The 26,804-nt window shown below is 39.0% G+C and overlaps 1 protein-coding gene across 1 annotated transcript; it reads left to right on the forward strand.

Moving 5' to 3' along the window:
* The first annotated feature begins 363 nt into the window (after nucleotides 1–363).
* LOC130160661 (dihydropyrimidinase-related protein 5-like) lies at nucleotides 364–26,374 on the forward strand. The gene is made up of 14 exons (XM_056363310.1): nucleotides 364–518; nucleotides 10,278–10,392; nucleotides 11,522–11,671; nucleotides 17,861–18,019; nucleotides 19,673–19,852; nucleotides 20,062–20,130; nucleotides 20,844–20,888; nucleotides 20,979–21,054; nucleotides 21,139–21,295; nucleotides 21,400–21,541; nucleotides 21,689–21,831; nucleotides 21,934–22,141; nucleotides 23,148–23,328; nucleotides 23,415–26,374. The coding sequence occupies exons 2-14, from the start codon at nucleotides 10,282–10,284 to the stop codon at nucleotides 23,498–23,500; spliced, it is 1,707 nt and encodes a 568-aa protein (XP_056219285.1). The 5' UTR covers nucleotides 364–518; nucleotides 10,278–10,281; the 3' UTR covers nucleotides 23,501–26,374.
* The last annotated feature ends 430 nt before the right edge of the window (nucleotides 26,375–26,804 follow it).

The following is a 26,804-nucleotide window of genomic DNA, read 5'->3' on the forward strand; positions in this document are numbered from 1 at the left end:
TTATTTAAGTGAAATAAATAAAGTATAAATTTTGAAATATTGCAAAATTACAGCTAAAATGCCTAAAAACTTAAAACAAAGTATAAAACAATAAAAAGAAATAACAGAATAATGTGGACAAATATATGATATTTTATTTTGTTGTTATTGTATTTGTGTAAATTAGTGTTTTTTATATATACAGCAATCATTTATAATGCTGTACACCATCCTCTATGATATTGGGGCAGTCGTTGCCATATTTCCAACAGCATATGAAGGCAGCACCCAAAGCAGCAGACACGCCCCTGCCTGCTTAGAACGGAGACCCCTTCTATAGACACATCTCATATCCTATTGGTCAGATTTTCTGTTGCTCTGATCCGAAGGCTTTCTGATTGGCTGCTGCGGGACGGTTGGTGAAGAAGCATCTTGCGGCTCGCGCTGTGCCAGCTGTCCTCGCGCACTCGGCTGGTGCTGGGCAACGGAGAGTGAGTAAGAAGCTCCGGCTGTGGAAGGTCTGGAAACCTGGAAAAAGGGTAAGAAACACCCCAAAATGTTATGAATATTAAAATATCAGGGCTTATTTTCTCTATTCTAGGAGTAATTCACAAATACAGATGAATTTTAAGCACAAATATTCTCATTTAGAACCATAAAATTATGCGTTATATCTCGTTTAACGTTAAAGATTCTACTGTCAGTTAATTTCCCACTTGTTAACGTTAAATTAGCTTAATATCAGATATTTCTGTCGCTTATTTTACATTTTCAACCACCCAAATGACGTGCTTTTCCGTTTACATTTGAATGGGAATTTACAAATGAATGCTAGATTCTCTTTTCCAATAACGAAAAAATGAATGACAGAGTGTGAATTTCACATAGATCCAGTGGAAAATGAACGATTGGTTGATTGCAAGTAAGCATCGTGTGGCGATGAAATATGGGTGAGATGTGAGTGTGTGTGTGTGTGTGTGTGTGTGTGTGTGTGTGTTTGTGTGTTTGTCTGTGTGTGTGTTTGGCGTGCCATCAGTGCAATTTAAGGCTGTATGCGTGTGTGTGTTGCCCGTTATGTAAGTCTGCTATTCGTTTATAGGTTATTCTCTGTTCTACCAAATGTATTGAGTAATGGTAGTGATGAAGAGGGGGGTATGCAGGTGTCGTCATGCATACAAACGAGCCTGCTGGTGTGTGTGTGTGTGTGTGTGTGTGTGTGTAGTTGAGTACAGCATTTTGCACTGAACAGGTGATATGATTCTCTGTTTTACCTCCTCTTCCTTTGTTGGTTTTGCACACAGACCAGTGGATAAGGGAGTGTTGAGGCCTTCACGTCATTCGGTTAAATAATCCTTTTTAAGGGGGCTTCAGGGGTCCTCAGTGCAGCACAGTGAATTGAATGCATTAGAAAGATGAAGCAACTGTTGACTTACACATGGTATACTACAATAGTTTGCATCTATTCCATTATTATCACGGATTGTTTTTTAGTCCACAAAATGAGTCAAGAAACCAAAATTCTCAAGTTTGCATGACAGCACTCAGTAAATATTTTATGCAGTTACCAGGGATGGGTGGAAGAGTGGTGCAATGGTTTGCAATGTTGCCCCACAGCAAAAAGATTCTTTGGTCAAACCTTTCTCGCCTATTGTTCACCCTGTTTATGAAGCAGATCATATTTATTGTCGAGTGATCAATTGATTTGGAAAATGTCTGAAAACATCCAACATCCAAAAGTCTTCTTTGAATTCAGTAACCAGTAGATATTCAGTTAACTAGCAGTAAATTCTCATATCTGAGAAGCAGGAACCAAGAAATTGCTCAGTATTTTTCCTTTAAAAAATGTGATTATCAAAATAGTTTGATAACTATTTGTCGACACCTGTCCAGCTGCTGCGTGAAGTGGGCGTGATTGGAGGATTTATTTTTTTTTGGTTTCAAGTTACAAATCTTTTAGGAAACAGCTATTCTTATGACACGGGAAAGGTGTGGGGTGTGGTGTGATTTGACCATTCAACATCCACTTCGGAGTATACAGACCATATGTTCCAACTACACATACTGCATGTAAATCTGAATACGTCCACCTATGCAGACACCCAATGTAGTATAAATAAGAAAAACGTAAGCATCTGTGTCAGTTTTGGCGAACATCAGGACTTTCCCCAGCTGCAGAGCTAATCATGTAAAGTTTGTTCTAATGGCTGCAGTAAAAGAGAAACATATTCAGGTCATTTAAAATCAAAAGGATTCATCCTCTGAGAAGTATAACTAATACTCAATAAATGTCATATAAATCTTCCCATCAAAACGGATATTTCTGCCTGTAGGTGGCACCAGAGAAACGTTACCGGGCAGGTCAGACTAAATGTCAAAGGTAAAATGCTCTGAGTATCTTTTTAAAAACGTTCTTAGCTAGTTTCTTGAGTAGTCGACAAAGGCAAACAGAAAGTGTAGGAAAATAAGGAGATACATCTGTCCATCCTTCACAAAAATACACAGGTACAATATGACACAAGTACAATCTCACGTAGAGAGAGAGAGAGAGATGCTCCTAATCCTAAGAGTGATGCCCTAGTTAGTTGTGTGGCTGCTGTTGTTATTGTCTGTTTATCTGTGCATGATTCACTATTCACTATTGGCTTATTCATTCATGACCCTCCAGCAGAACCCACAACCTACTGTCAGTGTGTGTGAGAGTGTATCTTTGAGTGTGTGTGTGTGTGTGTGTGTGTGTGTGTGTGTGTGTGTGTGTGTTAGCGTGTGTGTGAGTGAGTGTTTAATGTCTATTCTTATTTCCAATTGGTTGTAAATTTGTCTGATGCACGTTTGTTCTCGATTTTTAAATAGCTCTGTTGTTCACACACACACACACACACACAAATTGACACGTGTGCACAAACACACTGTACGCCATCCTTCCCTGTGGCGATTAGTTTCCAGATCAAGCAGGAGTCAGCAGCTGTCTACTCCTTTCTTCTCACTTACACCATGCATCAACACACACACACACACACACACACACACACACACACACACACACACACACATACACACATATTTCCATGCCACACATGTAGTCTGCACTTGCTCAGAAACAGACATCTGAGGATGTCAGCAGCTACTATGTCAAATTTAAACTGTTTCTAAACATGCAAGCTTTTTTCTAAAAATAGATTTGACTTTCTTGATCACTGTCTGAAGGTTTAATTCTTTAGCTGGCTTTTCTTTTTTTTCTGACTGCACCTCTGCCTTTTCTAAAAAGATTTAAACATACTTATAATGAATTTCTTGATTAATATAGTGTTTTTTTGTTCGTTATTATTTGTAGTTTTCAAGGTCTTAGATTTTACTATATTATGGAAAGGACAGAAATTATTTTGATTCCTCAATGAAAGAATCACAATCACTTTTGTTGTTCAGTAACATTGATGATGCAGAAACAGTTTATACACAGACTGTGAAGTGGCTGTGTGTCCGGTATGACTGCAGTATGTTGTCATGATGCTGTGTGTCTGTGACATTGTGATGATGTGACATTGGGAGTCTAGGTCTAGTCTGCTGCTGCTCCTCATTCATTATTAATTATCGCCCCCATTTAAAAAAGCTGTCTGCAGAGACAGAGGAGAAAAGTGAGGGTGTGTCTGTGTGCATGTGTGTTAAATTGTGTGCATAAGGTGTTTGTGTGTATGAGTGATTGCTGTGTGCATGTGCATCTATTTGTGAGTGTGCATTTCTCCATTTGTGTGTGTGTGTGTGTGTGTGCTGAAGCAGCAGGTTACAGGGTGAGTGAGAAAAGCTGCCTGGTGTGTCATTGTGTATGTATGTGTGTGTGTGTGCGAGTGCATGTGTGTGTGTCTGTATCTGTGTGTGTCTGTGTGTGACTGTCTCATACCCACTATGACACAGCAGAAAGCAAACACACGCTCACACCATAGACCTACACTGAAAAATTCTAAAATAGATCTGTGATTTTCAGCTTAGTGGATTTTTGGACACGGTTAGTGAGAACATGTAACTGCTGCAGACAACAGGGTCGACCTTTTTAGATGTAATCTTTGATCTCAACCTCCCGTCCACATGAAGCCATCTCATGTTTTAGTGTGACAAAGGAAATGTACCTTTTCAAACTGCCTTTGCAGACACAGACAGTTGCTCCGTGATGCTAATCTTGAGGCCACGACATACCAAGATGACCTTAAGAACAGGCCAATGGCTGCACCTCATGATGTTGCTTCACGTCGCCTCACGTCACCTCACATCACCTCATGTCACCTCATGTCACCTCACGTCACCTCACGACGCCTCACGACGCCTCACGACGCCTCACGTCACCTCACGTCGCCTCACGACGCCTCACGACGCCTCACATTGCATCATGTCACATCACAGCGCTTCACTATGCCTCACAACACCTCACTGTGCTTCATGTCTTATCACGTCTCCCAGTTCACCTCAAGTTACATCACATTTCTTCATGTTGCCTCAAATCACTTCAAGTTGACCCACTGAATCGGAAAAAAGTCTGTGTGTCTAATCCAAAAAAAATATCACTGATATGCGTTTGGATAAAAATAAGCAAAAACTCCACTTCACTGATTTAGTTGGCTGAACAATTAATAAAACAGTCCATTTTAATACATCATCCTGAACTGAGGGGAAATTATGAGATATTTTTCCTCTATTTTCTGACAGAAAATAATCAGCAGATTAATCCATGATGGAAATGATAGTTTGAAGCCCGATGGTAAAGCAGTATAATTGATTATGGAGAGCAAGAAGGCCAGATGATGACTATGATGCACAGTTTTGTTGTTTGCTGACTGAGAGTCACTGTTTTTCTGCATTAACACTCTTTGAAAAATGACGATACATATTGTAAAACAAATGCTTATTTAATATTTTGAATAATATTTGCAGTGTCTAGACATCATCCATCAAACTTCTTAAATGAGAATATAGATACAGAAACCACTGGATGTGGTTGTGTATTATTGTAGATTCTCTAAAAAAGAAAAAAGAAGATTAGGCTATGTAAACATTGCTATATTTTATGATTTTTGAAATACATTTTTAACCAAACATGATTCAGGATTACAGTACCACAGAAAGCAAGATGACCTGCAATGACTGTGATTTTTATTTTCCCTTCCTGTGAGCAGCTGGAGGGCTTACTGTGTGTTTGTGAGTATTAAAGGTGTCACTGTCCAGAATGTCAATTATATAAGTTGACTTTAATTTCCTTTAGCTTTACAGTCCTTACAGACACACAAAGCCTTCAGTGTCCGGTGCAGTGGTCTGTTTAGTCAGCGTTCCCATTCCCACACACATAGTCAGTCAGCTGTGTGGGTTTGGACAGAGCTGACTGGAAAATAGTGACAACAGCAGCTTCAGCCTTTAAATATCAGTTATAGAGGCCAGAATTTCATGTAGGCATTACTCTGTTTCTGTCCACCTCGCCCTCTTTCTATCAAGTTTACTATTTGTTTTTCTCTTCTACTCACTCTTTTTCCTTTTTTTCTCACATCTGCAAGAAGCTCAAATGAAAAACAAACTACTGGACTGTATTGAAATGTTTAACATGCCGACATCAGGGACAGAACAAAAAGAACCAAACAAACACTAGATGCCATATGTCCAGTAATGTAAGTGATTGATCAGTTTCATCCGATGCTTTTGTTGTGAATTTGTGTTTGCCAGAAACAGGTTTGAGTCCATTATATTCTGTTTTATGTTTGGTAATAACATCAGGGTTTAATGCCAACAAAAGCACTGAACTGAATGAAATTGGCAGTATGTATTTAGCAGCAGAACTCAATCAGTCCTTTGATTTGGCACCAGGCCTGCTGGATCCGGTATCTTCCGCTGTTTGCAGTGTGGTGTCAGTTTCTATTGGATTTGTTGTGAGTCTGTGGCTGGACAGTGGCAGATCACTTTCTGTACAATTGATAGAGACTCAGCAGCATCAGTATCATTTATTAATGCTAAAGACTTACATGTAGTTTGTTTCTGCTTGCAGAAAAATACCTTATTTTTTAATATTTTTCAGCTTTTGAAAACAAAATAAGGGGAACATCTACCATTTAATCCTTAATCAGACACAACAGGCCCTATATAAACAGCCATTTAAACATAGTTAACACTTGCAAATGAATTGCATTTGAGGAAAGTAACTCAAAGCAATTCCACAAAATTTCACAGATATACTGAATGTAGAACTGCAAGACAAAGAATGTGGTTTAGAGTTCAGTCACAAAAATGGAGATGCAGCCTCAGATCCCAGATATATTTGTAGATTTTAGTAACAGGAATAAAATTTTAAAGGGATAGTACCACTACCACTAATTATTCTAGTAATGCCAATTAATCTAATTCTGTAGTTGTTCTTATTATCAATATTTACAGATAATTTTCTCAACGATTCAATGGTTCATTTAGTACATAAAATTAATGAAAAATGCCCATTATAGTTTCCCGGAGACGAAAATCATGTTGTCAGATGTCTCATTTTGTCCAAACACCAGTACAAAATCCAAAAATATTCAGTTTACCATGATATAAAAACCTTCTTATTGGAGAAGCTGTAACCAAAACATTTTTGGGTATTTCTGCTCAAAATGTGACTTAAACATTTAGATTTATAGATAGATAGATTATTTTATGTTAATTAACTAATCAATTAATCAACTAATCATGTCTTCTCTAATTGCCAGTGTCAGAAACATTCATACACAAAAGATAGCACTCAAGTTTTAACCATCCGCAACAGAATACAACTTTCCTGTAAATCTGTTTTGATATTATATATTATAAGTAAATTTAAAGTAAACTTATAAATATAAGTAAACAGTTCCACTACATTGATCGGTCTGATGGGGGCACTACAATTAAAGGTCAGCAGGTCGGGTTTTTACAAACAGTATCGTCTGTGTTTGTGTTGATTTTATAACAAATTAATTTGAAATGGCAAATCAGTCTTGGTGTGTTAGTATGCCTCACCATACTACATGTGTGTGTGTGTGTTTGTTTGTGTGTGTGTGTGTGTGTGTGTGTGTGTGTTTGTTTGTGTGTGTGTGTGTGTGTGTGTGTGTGTGTAACCTTTTTTCCACTGAAAGCGCTCCAGTTCTCATCTCCTGGGAAACCAATCTTTTATTCTGGCTGCCAGGCCTTTAGGGCGCTGCTTTCCATACTGCACACCCCCCAGCGCCACTGCCATGTTTACCACGATCACTTTACCTTTCATCTCTTCACAATCATCTCCCTCTTACTCTTATTCTGCATCTCTTCTTCCTCTATCATGGACTCTTTCTGTGGCCATGTTTATTCCTGTGCCTCTCTCTTTTTTAAGTTATCTATCTCTTTTTTTTTATCCCTTCTTCTCGCCTCAATCTTCTCTGAGCTCAACTGGAGTCTGACCTGATCCCAAATGATTTATCTTCAATGCTGAAGGAATAAGCTTAGGGTATGGCTTAGAGCAAAGCCAGATAGTATGAATATTTTCTTGAAAATAACTGCTGTTTTCTTACTCTCTTCTTTTCTGCTCACACTGAATTTAAGCTTGACCCCACCTCTGTGTTTGGAGCAGTAACTACTGTTAGCACTGGTTTTTACTATTATTCAACCCAATGCACTAATTGACTATTTGTCTGTGAGGCATACATGAATGATTTTTGGTATCTACTATATGATTTTGTTACTTTAAAAGTAAATTCCACAACAGGAAAACCAAATCTAATGTATTCCTTTAAGTATTGCACCCATCTCATCTGGTTGTGATACAAATTTCAGGCTTTTTTTTTCTCTTCGTTATTCTTTTCACTGTTCTCTTTCTTCCACTGTCGTCCCCCTCCTCTCTTCTCTCCTTCCTCTCTCTATTCTCCTCCATCTCTTTGAGTTGATTCTGTGTGACTGGGAGGCTATTGTGTCCTGCCATCAAACACATTGCATATAGCCATCCATGCAGAATACACACATACACACACAGGAATGTTTGTAGAAGGTCCTCTCAGTTTGTTGATCTCATTAGCCTTAATCAAGCTGCTTTTTCAATAATAATCTGAAAGTATCACATGTAAGACCTCTACTTAGTAAAACACATTGAATAAACAATATAATTTCTAATATGTTTATACATAAAACACTGAATTCTGCAACATATTAAATTTCAAAGCACAAATTTGTCATTTATTATATTAAATCAAAATATATTTTATTTGATGGGAATCTGGGAGTAAATTGGTTGATTTTAAGCCACATATAGTATTATATTTATCCTTGCAAGTAAAATGTATAAAAAACAATCCCACTCTCATTATAGCAAGACACTTTGAACAAGCAGACAATTCTCAAAATTGTCTCTAAGTTCTAAAATACAATACTCAGCTTTTTTTTTTTACTGTAATTATAAAATGTGTAAACCTATTGAAAACGAAAGATCAGATTCCTCGATTGAACACGAGTCTATGAAACACATAAAATGGGTTTTACATGTACTGTAACACAACCTGAAATTACCATTGCCAGAAGTTATCATTATCTCTTGTAACGGAGGGGGCAGGGAAACGTTCTCAGGCACTCATTTTGAAAAGTGCTTATTGTGCAACATACAGCAAAAATTGCCTGAAATTAGGTTAATTAGATCCATGTTGTTTGACCAAAAGCCCTGTAGGATCATTTTATTTCACCATGCTTTATACATTTCTAGAAAGTAAGGCTGCAACTAACAATTATTTTCATTATGAATCAATCTGCATTATTTTTTTAATGATTTTTGATGTATAAAATGATGTCTGCAAATTACTTCACTCCAAAACCTTATGCTTCACATAAGGCAAATAAAAGCAGCAAATCCTCACACCTGAACAGCTGCAACAAGGGAATGTGTGCAATATTTGCTCCAAAAATTACTATTATTAACTATTTATTACGATTCGATAGGGTTATTAGAATAGTTATGCAACAATTAGTAATAGTTATTAATTAGTAATTCTTCAGATTAATTGACTAATCGTTTTAGCTCCAGACAGTTTCATCCACTTTAACATGTCCACTACAAACAGAGGTCATATGTGATTCCTTGAAGGAAATTGTAAAACACTGCAGCTATTGTTATTAGTCATTTTAAACCAGCTTTCTTCCTCCAGCCTGTACTTTCCATCAATCCTTGCAGAACTCTGAGAATCTGTTATATTCCCACAGATGCTGTAATAGATTTGTAAATTATAGATCCTCTTTTCACCTCTTAATATTTCATAGACTGAGCTGACTCACTAAAAGCTTGGAGGAAGTTTTCTGTTTCCTGGGACAAAAAGACAGAATATCCATCCATCCATTTTCTACCGCTTATCCTCTAGTAGGGTCGCGGGGAGGCTGGAGCCTATCCCAGCATCTTTTCGGGCCCTGGACAGGTCGAAAGACAGAATATGTGTCAGAAATTGTAACAAGTAACTCAGAAGCAAAATACAATTAAAAAACAGAGTGGTACAATGCAGACTCTGATTGAGTTATATTCATCTAATTTCTGCAACATCTGAGACTTTGTATTTTTCTGCTAAGGCACCACAATGCCTTTGCAATCATTCTTGTTGGTGCAGGACTGTGAAAAGGACCTTTGGAAAGTCCAGGTTCCTGCAGAGATATGCAAGGGCAGGTTTCTGAAAACAAAAAGTACAATTTGATTGAAGTTGAATATCCTTTGGACTGTTTCAAATACTGAAAAGGAAGTATTATTCAGTAATATCTGCCAGGGGTTTGGTTAACCCCTGACACAAAATTTTGATTATTGCGGTCCACTTACTAGTTCACTTACTTTTTCTGGAGCTTCCAACCTTGAGTTAAGTTTCACACATATCATTTAGACAATCATAAAACACTATATTTTGCCCACTATCAGGACTATTTTTGCTTATCTGGCTTGATCTTCCTATCTACCTCTTTTTCTGCCTCCATTCAAGTAATACCTATTTTTAAGGCTCAATCTTTCTGTGTTTGTCTGCAGTATCTCTCACAAATGCTCCAGATAAAGCCAAGACTTGGAAGGAAAGAGCAAGCAGTGGTAACCATTAGGCAAACTATCATTTACTTTGTGGTGAAATGCATTTGTGTGCAGAAACATTGGTCTTGTGGAAGGAGTGTTCTGGGCTGAAAAAAATGAGGGGTTTCCAGTTGGGCTGTCACTCAAACATGCCAAATGAGTCATGCAGCAGCATTTTCTCGGTCATTTCACATTTCTCGCAATAAGCTTCCCTAAAAGAAGTTGAGATATATCGATGTTAAATGCCTTTTTGTTCCTCTGGTAGGACTATGGCTGCCAACATGGGGTCCATGCGTATCCTTATCAAGGGAGGGAAGGTGGTGAACGATGATTTCACCCACGAAGCAGATGTCTACATTGAGAATGGCATCATTCAGCAGGTAACCCACATTAACACTCTTTTTCCTGCATGCAAATGGACTTTTACTCAGTGTCATTGAATACACATTGAAATACATTCTGCATCATTTATTTCTCCTCCGGCACACGCACAAATACATCACCTCACATTCACTGTCAAATATATACCCAGCTGTTAGTGTGACTCATTTCACCATAATACAGTATGAAGAGAATGAACGACTCAGTGAACTCTGTGGCTCTGCGCAGTGATAGTGAACGCTATATTTAGTTCACAGAATGCTGTCATGGAAATAAGCATCGGTTTGTGTGAAGAGGATGCATTTGACTCAGAAACCTGGAAAGCTCATCTGTACTTCTGCTGAAACACTCCGCTGCCATGGCAGCACATGAGCGCTGTTGTTCCCTTTGTCAATTATTATTTCCATTGCAACAACAGTGTTGATGCCAGAAGGTGCTCATGTCCAACCTGTGAGGGTTTACTTTTCACCATTCTGTGGTTTTGAATGACACATAAAATGCTTAAATTAAGTTACATGCAAGTTGTTCACTCTGATAACTCCAGGCTATTATGTGGGTGAATACAAAAAAATAATGGATGAGGTAAAGGCTAAGAATGTTACAGTGGCTTTTCTCTTGCAGCTCCATGATTCAAATGCATAATATTGTACGTGTTGGCACTGTCTTTGTCAACTTTGGAGTGATCATTTACTACTCATTTACTAGGCTATAATAGAAGCTATAGCTTAGTAACATATTTGAAACAAGACCAAGATCCTGCAGCCATGCTGTACCTGAGCACAGCTGTGCTTTCAGCTAAAAGCTAGGGTGAGCATGCCAACATGCTGATTTTTAGCAGATAATGTTCACCATTTACACCATATTGTGATATTTCAATTGATAAATGGCGGTTTTGACCTTCTGCCAAAATCAGTAGGATTTATCCTCCATGGGCCGTGAAATTTCAAGTTAATCCATCCAAGAGGTTTTGAAATATTTCTGTCTGGACCAAAGTGGTGGACTGGCCAACTGAGTAACAGACCAACATTGCTATCCCTCAAGCCAAACCACTGTCAAGGCTAAAAATCAGGATGAAGCACTCACTGCGGCCATTGTATAAAACCTCTCTGTTGGTGTTCTCTCTGGAAGGTTGGAAAAGAACTGATGATACCAGGCGGGGCCAAGGTGATCGATGCCTCCGGAAAGCTGGTGCTGCCGGGTGGAATAGACACCAGCGTGCATCTGCAGGAAAGTTTCATGAACGCCAGCATCCAGGATGACTTCTACAGTGGGACCAAGGTACACACACACACACACACACACACACACACACACACACACACACACACACACACACACACCCACAGCTATGACTAGGCTCGTCAGCATGCCTGTGATTAAACACATTTAGAATCGAGAGACAGCTGTCACACACAGACATACTTTCTCTCTCACTCATTCTCTGTCTTGTCTATATTCAAATATTCATCCCTTCTTACGTTCATCATTACGACTAATGACAACACATGTTCTCACACTGGTCCTATATGAAGCAAGCCGAAACAGCTGTCACAAGTTTCTGGTTGAAAGCAAAGACTTCTCTTTTTACACACTCACACTCACAGCTGTTCAGTCTTCATTCATACTGGGTTTATTAGTTCATTTCCGATGGACGATCTGCATATTTTCCATATTTCCCAGAGACTCAGAGCGGAGAGGATGATTAAATGAATAGGAGACTTAAAAATCCAAGTGTGTTGCCTATTGCATGTTTTGGAGGATGTTGTGGGACATTTTTTTGTTGTTGCCTAGCATAGTTTTTGACTAGACCACAACAGCAGGGCCAATCCTATCCGACTGACTGACTGACTGACTGACTGACTGACTGACTCACTGATGAAGTTATACCATTGGTCAGCCAACTATGTATTTGAGTTGGTTCTTTGAAATGATTTGGCGCTAAGAAAACAGTGTTGACACCTTAACGTCTTTGTCACTAGATTAACCGACTATTTCAGAGCCCTTTAATTACTTTTTTTCAAAAAATCACCTGGTGACAGATCTATTGACTTTTTGGACAAACCTTAGGTATGTTCTGTAGAAGACACCGGTATTGCCAAGGTCAGGCTTTCCCTGCGCAGGCACACCTCTCTATGTTGACTGCACAGCAGCTGACATGAATGAGCTTCTAACTTTCTCTCTAAGTGATCAATTTACAAGTAAATATAGCTGAAATCACAGTGCAGTCATGGTCTTTAACTGTTGTTGATTTTCTCAGACAACCTCACTGTTATAAAATCAAGATTTTAGCAATGCAGAGCAGCAGCTTGGAAATGGCTTGAAAGTGTCTGCTGATTAACACATTTGGCTGTGTTTCAGTCACTGTGTCATACTGACAACAGAGGAAGAAAAACATACAAATGAGACATAGTTCATATAATAGTTAGTATAATAGTTGCTCATTCATTTTCTGTGAATACACTACCCAACTTAATCAACCAATTACTGACTTTGTACAGTAAGGTACGAATAGAAGCTCGTTCAAACCATGATTTTGAAATACTTAATAGGCCTTTTTCTACTATGACAAATAGAAATGTCTGCTGTGAAAAGGCCTTGTTTCATCCCTATGTGTTTAACACTCGTTGTTTCCATTTATCCACCGAACGTGGCAGGTTTACGTTCTTTCTGTTCAGCACAATTACTTGACTGGCCTCTAAGAACAGCAAGAGATTAACTGGATATCCGAGGCACTTCCAGTAGCTTTCATCTTCATAACACTGCCAGTGCATTTTGAAGATTTTATGGCAAATTATATGAACTGCAGGGACTTTGCAGTGCTGCAGTGAAATGAGGCCTGGGTCTAATGGAATGCCAACTGAAGTGTGGTGAGAGGAATTTGGGGGGATTGAATCCCCCATATGCCAGCTTTACCACAGCAACCCCCACGTTACTAACCCCTACCCACTGACCTCGCTGCCATGGCAACTAACCCCCACTCTTAGTGTGGTAATCAGAGTGAGCAGTATGTGTGTTTGTGTGTGTGTGTGTGTGTGTGAGAACATATGACCATGGTAGTATTGTGTAGTCCCTATGGTGACTGTGTTACCGTGGCAATGGCTCATGTGCAATTTGGATGAACCCCAAAACTATTTCCCCCCGCATCCTCTTCTCTCCCTCCGATCGTTTTGTAACAGTCTGCTCCCTCTCCTTCCTTCCTTCTCTCTTTCTCCTTCCCTGCTGTTTCCTCTGCTTCACCCCCTGCTGTCTCACCCCCTGTTCCCTCCCAGGAAAGCCTCATACTGATCTGCAGTAAGGGACAATTTATATAACAGGGTCGAACGGTGGAAAGTAGAAAGGTCCAGCGTAGATGCAGACCTGTTTATACGTGTTGCTCATCTTGTAATGAGGTTTTGTGTCCAGTTATTGAGCTGTATTGTATGTTCACTTAACCTTAACAGAAGTCAGATATGCAATATTCAATAAAGAATTTCCTCAGGGCAAAAGTAAATGTTTTATTCAGTATAAGGATATACTAAGGTGCCCGCTGCGGATTACATTTTCTATTAATGTTAGAGGATATTTAAATTTTATGAGGATATGTTGTTAATTTACATATTTATCGAGTGGAGAATATATTGATACTGAACAGATCAGTAAAATGCTCACAAGGTATTTTTTTTCCACCGAAATATTTGCTCTTGCAGTACAATACACTTGCAGTGACCACAGTATTATAACCTTTTTTATGGTTATATTTAGGCACTTGCAGCACTTGGTGTTGTGTTTTACCTGCTGCGTTTTAACTTAAAATGTATGAACTTAACAAAGCTGAATGAAAAACTTATTTTTGCATTTGTTGTCTAGCAACACTACTAATACCCCATACATTAACTCCAGTAACAGGAAATGCAAACGTATTGTCACTGCTAACACCAGCTTCTCCTAGATATGTCAGGGTCCATGACATCACCAGAAAACCCTCTCCTGCATTTACATTTTGTTATAGAAGTCTTACAAGTTATCAGAAATCAGTTTTTAAAAGCCTTTTAAACACAATTTAGACCACTTAAATTACAAACTACAAACCACAATAACACTCAATATCTACTATTACAACATTTGTACTATTAACTACTTACAGAATATGGTATAATGTACTTATACTGCACTTACTTTTGAGCTACTCTCACTATTATACACAATCAGTCTTTACAGTGCAGTACTGATGAATCATATCTGTCATATTAGAATTTCAGATTGACTGCTGATTGATAGCTAATATTGACCTGACATATAGCCTGAGCAGTATCTATCCCAGCAGACACTGCAGAGATCGTTTTAATGTCTCTGCGAGCATAAGAGGAGGAGGGAGATGAGGTCGAGGGGGGAGGGAGGGGTGTGTGTGTGTGTGTGTGAAGGAAGGTGAGGTGTTCAGCTGTAATGTGAGGTATGAGTGGTGCTGATAGAGGCTGATCAGAGAGCTGCAGTGGTAATCTGCCCGACACTGATAGCCTCTCCCAGAGTCCAACATACAGAGATCCTCTCATCACACACACTCAGAGTCTCCCCCTCTCTCCCGCTTTTTCATACATACAGTATCCAGCAGAGCAAGATTTTTTATAGGACATTTTTGGTCCGTTGATCTGATTTCTATGGACAACTTCTGTGGTGCAACTAGCTTGATTAATGGAGTATAAATTAGTACATTTTCATTTGCATAGTAGAAACCAGAGCTGTAAGTAATGATTAATTCCATTTCCAGCTAATGTTTTTATTTTGATTTAACAATCAGTCTATAAAATTTCAGGAAACAGTTAAGTCACGTCTTTATATCGCTCACTTTGTATGACACAGAGCTCAAAACCCACCAAAGTTTAATTTACTATGATATGAAAAACAGAGACAGGCAGTGAACACTCTCATTTGAGACGCTGGAACCAGTGAAAAATTGATATTTCAGCTTGGTAAATTACTTACATGACTTACATGATTACTTACATCAGTTGTCTAAATTTTCTGAACATACTGTACCATAAAGCTCTGGCATTGAATCACTACAGTGATGTGTGCGTTGGCGTGCTATTTTCTGATGCTTCACTTTCTACTGCCCACACCAACACACACCAGCAGATACACATTTTCACTCTCTCTCCTCCATCTCTGTGGCTCTCATCAGGCTGTTTTACTTTCTAGTCAGGGGATTATCTTCACAGTAGGGGTTGTTGGTCTTTAATACAGTGGGGGATTCATGTTAAAACACTGTTTTGGGTTTATGAGTGCCTATCCACTTTATTTCATCTGTCAATGATCAGTAATATGTTGAAGGAACCAAAGGGGTTTTGGGGGAGACAGGAGATGGTATGATGTAGTGTATTACTACAGGATAAACATGCTGTCTGTGGTCAGACTTGTCTACACAATATGCATAGATATATATCATATATACATATATATACATCATGTTCCATCTAAATTACACAATAAATCAGTATAAAAAAACGAAACTAAAAGAACTAAAGTTTTTATTCTATTAAAGTTTTTATAAATGAAATGTGAAGAACTGCATGATAGAGACTATTTTTCAAATGCTTCATACCAGAAAGGGTTAGTTTGGTTTCTACTCTGTGGAATGGTGGATTCATTCTGCCCAGCAACACCAGTTAAAAACAGCCTCATGAGAACAAAATTGACTGATTATGTATTACGAACTGCCTGTTAGTGATAATTTGGTATTTCTTCAACCTCCTGAGCAGTTTTATCTTTCAAACAGTCTAAAATTGGATGTTTATTTTGTGCCTGTAGTTACAGATGCAAAGTAAAAACACAAAAGAGAGCAGGATGAAAGAGATTTCAACCAGCAGACAGCTCCTTTATTCCATCGTGGCAGAGAAAAGTCAGATACTGCCCCCTGAAACCATCACACTGATGAAAATGCACACTCATAACACTCAATACACACATGCACATGGGCTGAAGATGTGGGAGAGGGCGCAATAAACACATCTTTCACAATCCCTGTTTTTTAAAGAAGAGCACTGGCAGTACATTTCAATTTAGGTCTTGCAGACAAGCAGTGTAAATCCTACAATCCCCAGCTGTGTGTCTGTGTCCCCTGATCTCTGACACACGCACACACACACACTCAAAGATACACTCTCACACACACTGACAGTGATCAATGACAGTACACTTGTTGTGCACACATGTGCAGAGACCTTCGATGCTGATTCTGCAGATGATTTGGATTGGTTACTGTGGTAATGTGAAAGCTAAGAGCTTGTTGGGTAATTGAGCTGTCACTGAAAAACCGATGACCCCGCCCACGTCTCCAACACATCTGGAGTCTGGAGTATCAAATCCACGCTGACAGAAATCAGGGCCATGTTCAAATTCAGTCAGAAATGATGGAGAATTAATGATACTTTAGTAGTGACCTTTTTATTTTGACTCAAGTGAGTTGAAAGTGAATTAAAGAGAGAATGAGGCTCTCTTGCAAGTCTCTAGTGTGTAGTGCAGTGACAGAGCATATAAGAAAAGCAATGTTTCCAAACTCTTTGTGTTCATTTCCTGTTTGATAAATGATTGCTGCCTGTTTTCCCTTCACTCTTCAGTGCAATATGCTGGAGGATATTGAATGGGTGACTGTCAGTACAGTTTGGGATGGTGAGAGAAGGAAGAGGAAGAGGAGAAGGAGGAGGAGGGTGTGGACATGTGGCAGGCATGGCTGAGCAGTATCTGTTGTCATGGCTACACAAGAGTGCATTTATCATTCAGCCGACTGCGACGAGTCACTGCAGACCACTCCCTTCACTGCATCCATTTTCTCCAGCCTGTCATCTCCTCTCATTTTTCTCTCCGTGTCCCTCTCTAACTTTTCTCCACATTCAGCCTGTCTTCATCAGTCATAAAAGAAGTTTACTATAGGGGTATAAATGTATCAAACTAAGGAAAATTTGTTTGCTAATGACTAAATTAGCATTTTTTCTGAAGTTGTGTCTTAGAAAAAGTTAAAATTTTACACTCAAGAGAACATTGCATTATCAGAGTGTTTACAGTTTTTATTTGTGTCATGTAACATTTGGTCAATTTCACATGGGATCACGAGACACTGCAACAGATTAAACATCAAAAATATAATAAGACATTTCTGGTAAAACGTACACAACACCAAAATAAGAAACATATTAATATTATACATACTTTGCTTTCCAATAACATGTTTATGTGCAGAACAGCATATGTGAATAGCCAACTTAGTACACGTGCGTCGTCCATCAGTTTATCCAAGTAGTAACTGGTAGACCGTATGATGATGAGAAAACAGTTCATCGTCCACACAAACAGAGTCTGTGTTCTTTACAGTGGAATCATTGTTTTCTTTTCTAATCAATCTGTTCTTTTTCTCCCTCTGTCTTCCCTTTTCTCTCTCCCTCTTTCCATCCTTCGTCCCTAACTCACCCCTTCTCATCCTCTCACCTCACCCAGGCGGCTCTGATGGGTGGTACCACCATGGTGATGGCTCTGGCCCTGCCTGAACAACACTGCTCCCTGCTGGACGCCTATGAGAACTGCCGAGCCCTGGCCGATGCCAAGGCGTGCTGTGACTACGCTCTGCATGTCGGCGTGACCTGGTGGGGACCAAAGGTAAAGACCCACTGAGGGGTCAAAGTTTCAAGATTTAGCAAGACCAATCACCAGCCTGGAAGCGCTTCCACTTCTATCTTTTATAAACAGATATAATTTTTTACCATCACACTCCTCAGTCTTTTATCTGTACAGAGTGAACAATAAAGCATCCAAACACTTTAATTTATGGGTGAAATGTGTAATGACCTAGATTAAACCTTACATGAACTAGGTTAAAACATATGCTCAGTGAACACATTAGACAGATTCTATGAGTCAACGAGCCTCATTCAGCCTTTGGCTTTAATGTTTGTACTATATCATCTGATGACCCTGAGCATGTGCCACGTCTTATTATATATAGTAAAATGTCCAATGCTGCTTTTCCACTGTGAAATCAAGGGCTATGTACAACAAATGAATTATTGAATGGCTGCTACATTTCAGCTAAAAGCAAGGTTTTTTATTTTATTTTACTCAGGACTTAATTTGCCTTTGATTTTTTATTCTTGTTTGTAATTGATTAATTGTTTGGTTATTAAATGGCAAAAAATATTTTAAAATGCCCATCACATTGCAGACAACAATCCAAAACCCAAAGATGTCCACAGTGATATATAATATCATTGAACATCATGTATGAAAAGACACTTGTATTCATCTCATATTCTGGCACTTAAAATACAATTAATTCACACTAATAAATAGATTGTCAACATGCTAGTCAACACTTTGCTGTTCATTTTAATATTATATTATTCCAGCTGTTGAAGTGTCTGGATCATGGTTTGTGATTTTCAGAACAATGGTTTCATATCCAACTGACATTGACAAACATTTCTGAGAAACACAGAGGAAACTACAATGACAAAAACTTGAAAATTTTAACCTGAAGTATATTTGGTTAGTAGCATTAATTTTGTGTGCGATCATCTCCATCCTTGCTTGTGATAGTTTGGTTCACATGTGCTGCTTTAAGATGGTTCTATGGTATAATGGCCTTTAAATGAAGAAAGACACTGAACACAGTATATGCTACTTCTTGCATCACCATTATCTTGCCAGTTGCATTTTCATCAGGATGTCTTAAGAGAAACGTCAACAGAGACAGTTCTCTGTCAAAATGTTGAAGAATTTGTTTGAGTCTTTTTACTTGTACAGTCACAAATATCATGGTAATTCTGTCAAGATGACAAAAATATAAAAATATCAACTATAAAAAATAAATTAGAGGGATACGGAGGAGCTATTCTTTATTTGGATTTTGGCTCCAGCTCCAATACTTTATCTTGACCATGCCGTGCATTATATCTGTTATTTCACTGCAGGACAGTTATAATATTTAACATGGTTCAGATCAAAAAGCTTCTTTTTCCATTTTGAGTGAATTTTATAGATTTTTCTACCCTGCAAATCCCTCTTTGATAGTCACCAATGTGAATGCAATGTGATCTCATTCTGGCTGCTCTCAAGCTCAGTTTATGCCCCATATAACACACACACACACACACACACACATACACACACACACACACACACACACACACACACACACACACACACACACACGTGCAAGTCACTGTCTGCCTTTGAGAATTCAAACCAAAACTTGCAAGACCGCAGCTGTGATTGGCTGCTATCCTTGACCTCTGACCTCTGCCTTGTGATCAGGTGCGTAATGAGATGGAGACCCTGGTGAGGGAGCATGGGGTAAACTCCTTCCAGATGTTCATGGCCTACAAAGACATGATGATGCTGAGGGACTCGGAGCTCTACCAGACGCTGCAGACCTGTAAGGACATCGGGGCCATCGCACGTGTCCACGCCGAGAACGGCGAGCTGGTGGCAGAGGTGCGCAAGCACTCACATACCCACACAAACAAATCTACTTCCTCCATCCCTTCCATTCAAGTAGAATCCTTGATGAATATTTTATTGTGATAGGGTTACTGTCACTACCTGTTTTGGACACTTAGGTTGAAACATTTTAGATGCTGTGTGTGTGTTTTTTGAATATTTAGGAAAGAATAATGAAATTGAACATATGTGTGTTTTGTTAGGGTGCCAAAGAGGCTCTGGATTTGGGCATCAGTGGACCAGAGGGTATTGAGATCAGTCGACCAGAGGAGGTAAGATTTACATCAGAGGTAATTTCTAATCCCTCATATGTTTCAATTTAGATATTACCCTGATAAGGTTAAGTGGGCTGAAAGCATTTTGTAATATCTGCTCTCTTTCTGCTTTTCGTTTATCCTAAAGGGAAGCCCTTTATTTATACTTAAAATGTTGCTTTAAGGATATTCAAGGGTATTATATGGTGTTTCTTTCTTATCTTTATTTCAGATTTTGTAACGCTTTCCCTCAAAACCCTGCACTCTCTCAATTAGCCCCTGATGGAGCACAAATTTGCTCTGCACTCAGATGTACTGTTGCTGAACAAATGTCCTGCTTCAGTTTCAGTTCTTCTTGCACTCAAGCTGCGTCCTCTCTTCTCCTCTCAGATTCCTGCTCTCACTCTCAGATTTTTATGAAATGACCCAAAATAACCCTTTCAAAATTACCCAGCCAATAGAATGGCAGGTATGATGTTGGCCAGGGAAATGGTCACTGGGTATTAAAGTTATTGTTTTCATCACAATGAAAATTGCAAAGGGAAACCTCATTTTGACTGGACCTATACAGATGATGATTTCTGCTCCTCGGCATTTAGAAACAAAGTTTCCTCACTAGTTGGTCAACAGTGAAATGTATGTTTCCCATAAGGATAAATAAGCTGACCATTTGTTTGGATAAAAGTTTGTGATAAAGACTCAATATCTATTGTTTGTTCTCCTACCTGCAGCTGGAGTCTGAGGCTACTCACAGAGCTGTCACCATTGCCAACAGGGTAAATAGGCAACACTAGGTTTTAATATTGTGTTTATATGCAGATGTCTGTAGGTTACTGATAAATCCATGGATTCACTTGTGACTGCAGGCCCGCTGCCCGATCTACCTGGTGAATGTATCCAGTATGTCTGCTGGAGACATGATTGCTGCTGCCAAGATGCAAGGTGAGTCACCTGTTAAGTCAAAAACATGGTGACAGTGATGAAGAGGATGATAATCTTCCCTCTCTCGCCATTTTGTCTTTCCAGGTAAGGTGGTCCATGCAGAGACCACAGTAGCTCACGCGGTGCTGAATGGGATGCAGTATTACCACCAGGACTGGACTCACGCTGCCGCCCACGTCATCATCCCTCCTCTCCGCCTGGACCCCAACACACCCAGCTACCTCATGGGCCTGCTGGGCAGGTATGTTCACAGTAAAAAAACATTTTCATTATGCAAGAGATAATTGATCACTGATAGTTTGAGCAGGTGATGTGAATAAATACATTACCCTAAACTGTTTCCAGTGACACTCTGAGCGTTGTGGCGTCAGAGCACCGTCCATTTAGCACCAAGCAGAGAGCTTTGGGCAAAGAGGACTTCACCAAGATCCCTCATGGAGTGGCTGGAGTCCAGGACAGGATGAGTGTCATTTGGGAGAGGGGAGTGGTACGTATGCACAAATGCACACTAACAAACTGTGTGCAGCATTAAACACATTAGTAGTAAACAAAGAATCGCCTGATATAAATTAAAATCATAGATTATTGATATGTACATGCCATGGTTGTATTTTTAATGCATTTATAACTGCAGGTTACAGGAAAGATGGATGAGAATCGTTTTGTGGCAGTGACAAGCTCTAATGCTGCAAAGATCTACAACCTGTACCCACGCAAGGGCCGTATCATCCCCGGGGCCGATGCTGATGTGGTTGTCTGGGATCCAGATGCAACAAGGTATGCAGATATATTTCAAACACAAACACAGACCATGTTGTCATAATTTCTTGATTTAGAGGAAATCAAACACTTTTATTGATGACTCTTCTCTTTGTGCAGGACGATCTCCGTGAGCACGCAGGTGCAGGGTGGAGACTTCAACCTGTACGAGGGGATGCGCTGCCACGGCGTTCCTTTGGTCACCATCAGCCGAGGACGTCTTGTGTGTGAGAACGGTGTGTTCATGTGCGCTGAGGGATCCGGAAAGTTCTACCCACAGCGCACTTTCCCTGACTTCCTCTATAAGAAGATGGTGCAGAGAGAAAAGGTGTGTTCCCTTTCATTCATTCACATCTGTGCTTCCGTCCTCACGTTCCTCACTGTAAAGGTTGAATCAAAATACTTTGTTTTACTGTATTTGTTATAAAGTTCCAGCAGGGTACCGAGGCTCACACTGTGCTGTGCTGTGCTGTGTCAGCTGACAGCGAACCTGCAGCAAACACACCCATCACACTGTGTCTAACTCCACTGGTTTGACAGTCTTTATAAAGGATTTAATGCTCTCCCTCTTCGCTGACACTGTTTTTCTGCTGCCGCTGTCTGCAAAAACCTCCATCAAAGCCTCTGCATACTCTGGTTCTGCTCTGTTTTAGGTGCACTGGATAGTTTACTACTAAGTGGTGGGGAATTACTCAATGAGCTCTCTGCATGTCATTTATTATGTGCTTTTTCTGGGCTGTGCTTGCTGCCTTGCTTGAATATTAATCACAGTGATCATTATCTTGCAGCAGAAAAGGCAACAACTTTTAGGTGCATGTAGGAATCAGCCAAAATCAGTCTGGTCCTGTGATCTTAAGTTAGTCTACTGTTGAGGACACTGCCCAAGATTAGATTCATAACTGTCAAGTCAAATAAATATATTGTCATCTCCTTTTTCGACTTGATGAGTGTGTTATTGACAGGACTATTATTTCTGTATGTATTACTTAATATCCCCTCTAGCCAAGAACACCAGACAACAAAGGTTGTGCTCACATTTCTTCAGTGGACAGCTCTCAGAAGTTAATTAACAAATTAAATTTTTTAAATTAATTTACCTAATACTTTTCAGTGTGTGTTTTAATGTCCATGTATTAGATATCATCTGTTATGCATAGTACATCCCAAACAGGTAATACCAGACTGTCATACCATCAGGCACCAGTGGGCTCTTTTTCCATCATACAGTAAAAAAAGTAAACCATTTTTAGTTTTGAGGACAACTGGATAACATTTGGGTTAAAATGACCCCTACCCTATGTTTATGTATTAATGATGTTAATTCTCTGTTTTAGACTCAGGCTTATAAAGGAGTTGTCAGGGATCCATACTCTGGTGATGTGGCCAAGGTGGCAAACACTTTGAAGAAGGAGCTCGGTTTGGGCCCAATAGATGGAGAGACACCCAACAAAGGCTGTGCTAGTCGGGTGCACCAGGGGGTCAGAGACCTCCATGAGTCGTCCTTTAGCCTCTCAGGTAGGCTGGAATAAAACTAATGACACTGCAGCTGTTTAGTATAAACATTGTTTTAATGTCTTGTATTTTGGGTGTTTTTCTCTCAGGGTCTCAGGTCGATGACCACATCCCGAAGAGGTCCTCGGCTCGGATCCTGGCCCCTCCCGGCGGCCGCTCCAGTGGTATCTGGTAATCACTGGTGATGAGCTTCAACCATCCGAGCCTCCGTGTTTTGTATATTTCTGAATAACCAGGAAAACTGCACTGATTTAAAATCACAGGATTAAAGTTAAGAGGGGGAAATAAATTGAAGCATGTGTCTGTGTCCAGTGACGACCTGATGATCAGTGATTTGCCAAAGTGACTTTTACAAATCTAATTTGTGTCTTAATTGGAGTGACTGACCTGATTAATTACATGAGAGTGAAGGGCTATCTATGAATTTAAATATTTTTCCAAATTCAAGCTGATCATACTAACATTGATAAAGTCTGCTCATGAGCACCTTGCTCATATCCCGTGAAGAAACAAATTAAACAAACTGTGAAAGATCAAAACCAGTACAGTTTTTGATGGTTTCAACTGAAGTGATGTCGACCGAATTATTTAAAAATAGTAGAACTGGATTCAGTGAAATATCTATTATACCCCTGTCACACACACCAACATACAGTACACTGTAGACACCATAGTTTTAAACTCGTATGAAGATGTGTGTGGATTCTGTTTGTGATTAAACCACCCACTGTGCTCGGCTTCCTGCTGCACCGTGAGTTCCTCTAACAGTGTTTTTGTTTCCAATGGATGAACTGTGCTGTGTGGTGATGAAATCCAACTGCTTCAAACACCATGTGATCTTACAGCTACACTCTCTTTAACAGAGTCATACTTGACCCCATCCATTCTTGTACTTTCACTGCTTCTGACTAACACATGTCCCACAAACATCCCAACCTCACCTGCAACGTAGTAGGGTCTATAGACTGAGTGATGTAAGTAACCTGTGGGTTTACCTTGGATTTTAACTCCAGTCCTAGTACTGATCCCACAACAGCTAAATGTAGGCGTTTCTGGAAACTTCATCATTTTTGTCATACCTATAGACTTTGCAAAGTGCTAGAACATAGAGGAGAAGTCAGTTCAGTTTCTTGAAGGAAGGATGAAGAGTATGTGATTTAAAGATCACAGTGGAGATAACAGAGGAAAAGTTGTCTGTTACTTTGCTACTGATAATACATAACAAAAGAATCATGGTTGCTGTAATTTACATCAGTAAAAGTTAGCGCAGTGCCTTCTCACTTATCTGAGAGATCACTTAGAGCCTTCTGAGTGAAAACAGGAGCTGTTTGACTGCTGTAAACACTTGAGGCCTCATTTATCAATATGTGAGTAAAACAGGCCCAAGAACATTGGTATAAATTACATAAGCGTCCACACTGGTATATAGTGAAGAGTTATAAATCCTACCTATTCTACATTAAAACTGATTCATTTACACAAAGAAATAAAAGGTCACCACCATCCTGTTAACAGGCTGAGCAGTGTTAAAACATGTAGCAGGCCATATACTATGTTTTTGTTATTGTCAACAAATCCTATGTAAAGACCAAAACAAACAATGCATTAGCTTGTCTTTCAGTACTTTCTCACTTCCGCAGCCTGTCTGAGACACTCACCTCTTCTGGTTCCTATTGAAGGTGTAAATCTGTAAACATGGGTCACGAATAAGGTTTAAAACTGGCTAGGTAAATTGTTAAAATGTCTGACCTCTGTTAGCGGTGGATGAATACACATTTTGTGTACTAGTGAGTATTTGCAGCAGCAGGACGGTGTGTGTGGGATTGTCCCATAATGAGCTACAATGTGTGTGTTCGTTGTAATGAAGGAACATGTCACCCAGTGTTGTGTGATGTGGTTCATTGTTTTTTTGATTGTTTTTGGAAAAATAATGGAGCTCTATGTCGCAGAGGAATAAGCAATATCATGCTTTGACTACACAGATAGTTTGTTAATTGGACTAATTGTTGGTTTTGGTCTATTTATGAGATTTATTGACGATAATAAAAACTTTATATAGAGTACTTGTGGTGGAAGAACGTAGTAACTGAGACAGAAAAAGAAGACAAACATTGCGGACAATGAAGTTGAGGTGCTGTTTAATAAGGTTCATAAATCAATAACATTTTATTATGCACTTTCACAAGTGGCTTGTCCATAAAAGACTTTCAGAGCAAAAAAGTTGCTAGATTCAAATGAAACTCACCTGAAAATATTGGGTTGTCCAATAGCTCTAGGAAATATATTTTTATTCTCACTTACTACCACTAAGAATTTGTTATGTGCACATGAATATTTGTTGTTCTAAACATTTGCACATTGTCAAGCACAAGAACAATTTGATCAAATTTTACAAACAAAGTTGTACACACTGTTGATAAATGAGGCCCTAGTTCGTGCATAGCGGGTTTGAAAGTAAGAAACAGAAATGAATTTTTGTTGTTGAATTTCAGTAGCATCTCATGGACTGCATTTTGAAAGTAAACTTCCTATTAGTAGGAAAATAAAATGGCATTGTTAGAGGAGTAGTGTGTCTCCACAGAGCAGGAAGATTGAGCTGCACAGGCTGAAGAAAACCACTGATCCTCTCACCTCCTGATGATGTCTCATTCCTGCCTAGCAGTATTATATTTATACATGATCACGTCTTCTTGCCTGTGTACTATATATTTAGGATGTTTGTTTGTTTTTTTAGTTGAAAGAATAAATGTGCCAATGTGAATCACCCGTGCCACACCAACACCCATGCATGAAGAGCACCACATGGAGACGGAGGAGTGAAATCTCTCCCACAGGTTCACAACAACTGGTGCTGTTTTATACGATTAACTACAACAACGTTATTTTATTGTTGGATGGTTTTGTTGTTTTGAAGGCACTGTTACTGGTCAGTGGCTGTGTGTGTTTGTAGACTCTTGTTGTGTTGGACAGTGAACCTGTTTAATCTGTAAGTGGCTGCTTGTTTCTTACCACAAGAATAACAGCAAAGAATAAAGTGGAAAAAAACCTATTGATGACTCCTTCATGATACTTTTTTTTTAAAATGCTGAGATTTGTGAACTACTCTATTTAAAATTTAGTAGAATTTAGCAAAAAGTAAATAACTATTTTATTAACAGAAACAATAGAAACGTGACAAGATAACATAAAATAGAAATATATATCCTACAAAACAAATTGCTGTGTTCAAGATGCTTGGTATACATAGTAAATTGAACATACTGTATATACTGTATAAATTTAAATATATTATGTTTACATACATATTTTCATTTAATGTATACCTAAAAATAAAACAGTAGATAAAAAAAACAAAAATATGCAACTATGTTACTAAATGAAAACTACTGTCTGTGCATGACACTGCAGTTAGAGGATGAAATGAAAACAGAAGACATACAAAAACTGTTAAATTTGTGTTGTCCAAAGGTTTATCTTAC

This window comes from Seriola aureovittata, chromosome 19 (assembly GCF_021018895.1).
Source record: "Seriola aureovittata isolate HTS-2021-v1 ecotype China chromosome 19, ASM2101889v1, whole genome shotgun sequence".
Classification (NCBI taxonomy): Eukaryota; Metazoa; Chordata; class Actinopteri; order Carangiformes; family Carangidae; genus Seriola; species Seriola aureovittata.

What these genes read in the sequence shown, in the direction of transcription:
- LOC130160661 (XM_056363310.1), top strand. Translation starts at nt 10,282, where the DNA reads ATGGCTGCCAACATGGGGTCCATGCGTATCCTTATCAAGGGAGGGAAG. An exon ending in TGCTGCTGCCAAGATGCAAG is followed by an intron (nt 21,055 to 21,138) that starts GTGAGTCACCTG and finishes TTGTCTTTCCAG; the next exon opens with GTAAGGTGGTCCATGCAGAG. An exon ending in AGATGGTGCAGAGAGAAAAG is followed by an intron (nt 22,142 to 23,147) that starts GTGTGTTCCCTT and finishes TCTCTGTTTTAG; the next exon opens with ACTCAGGCTTATAAAGGAGT.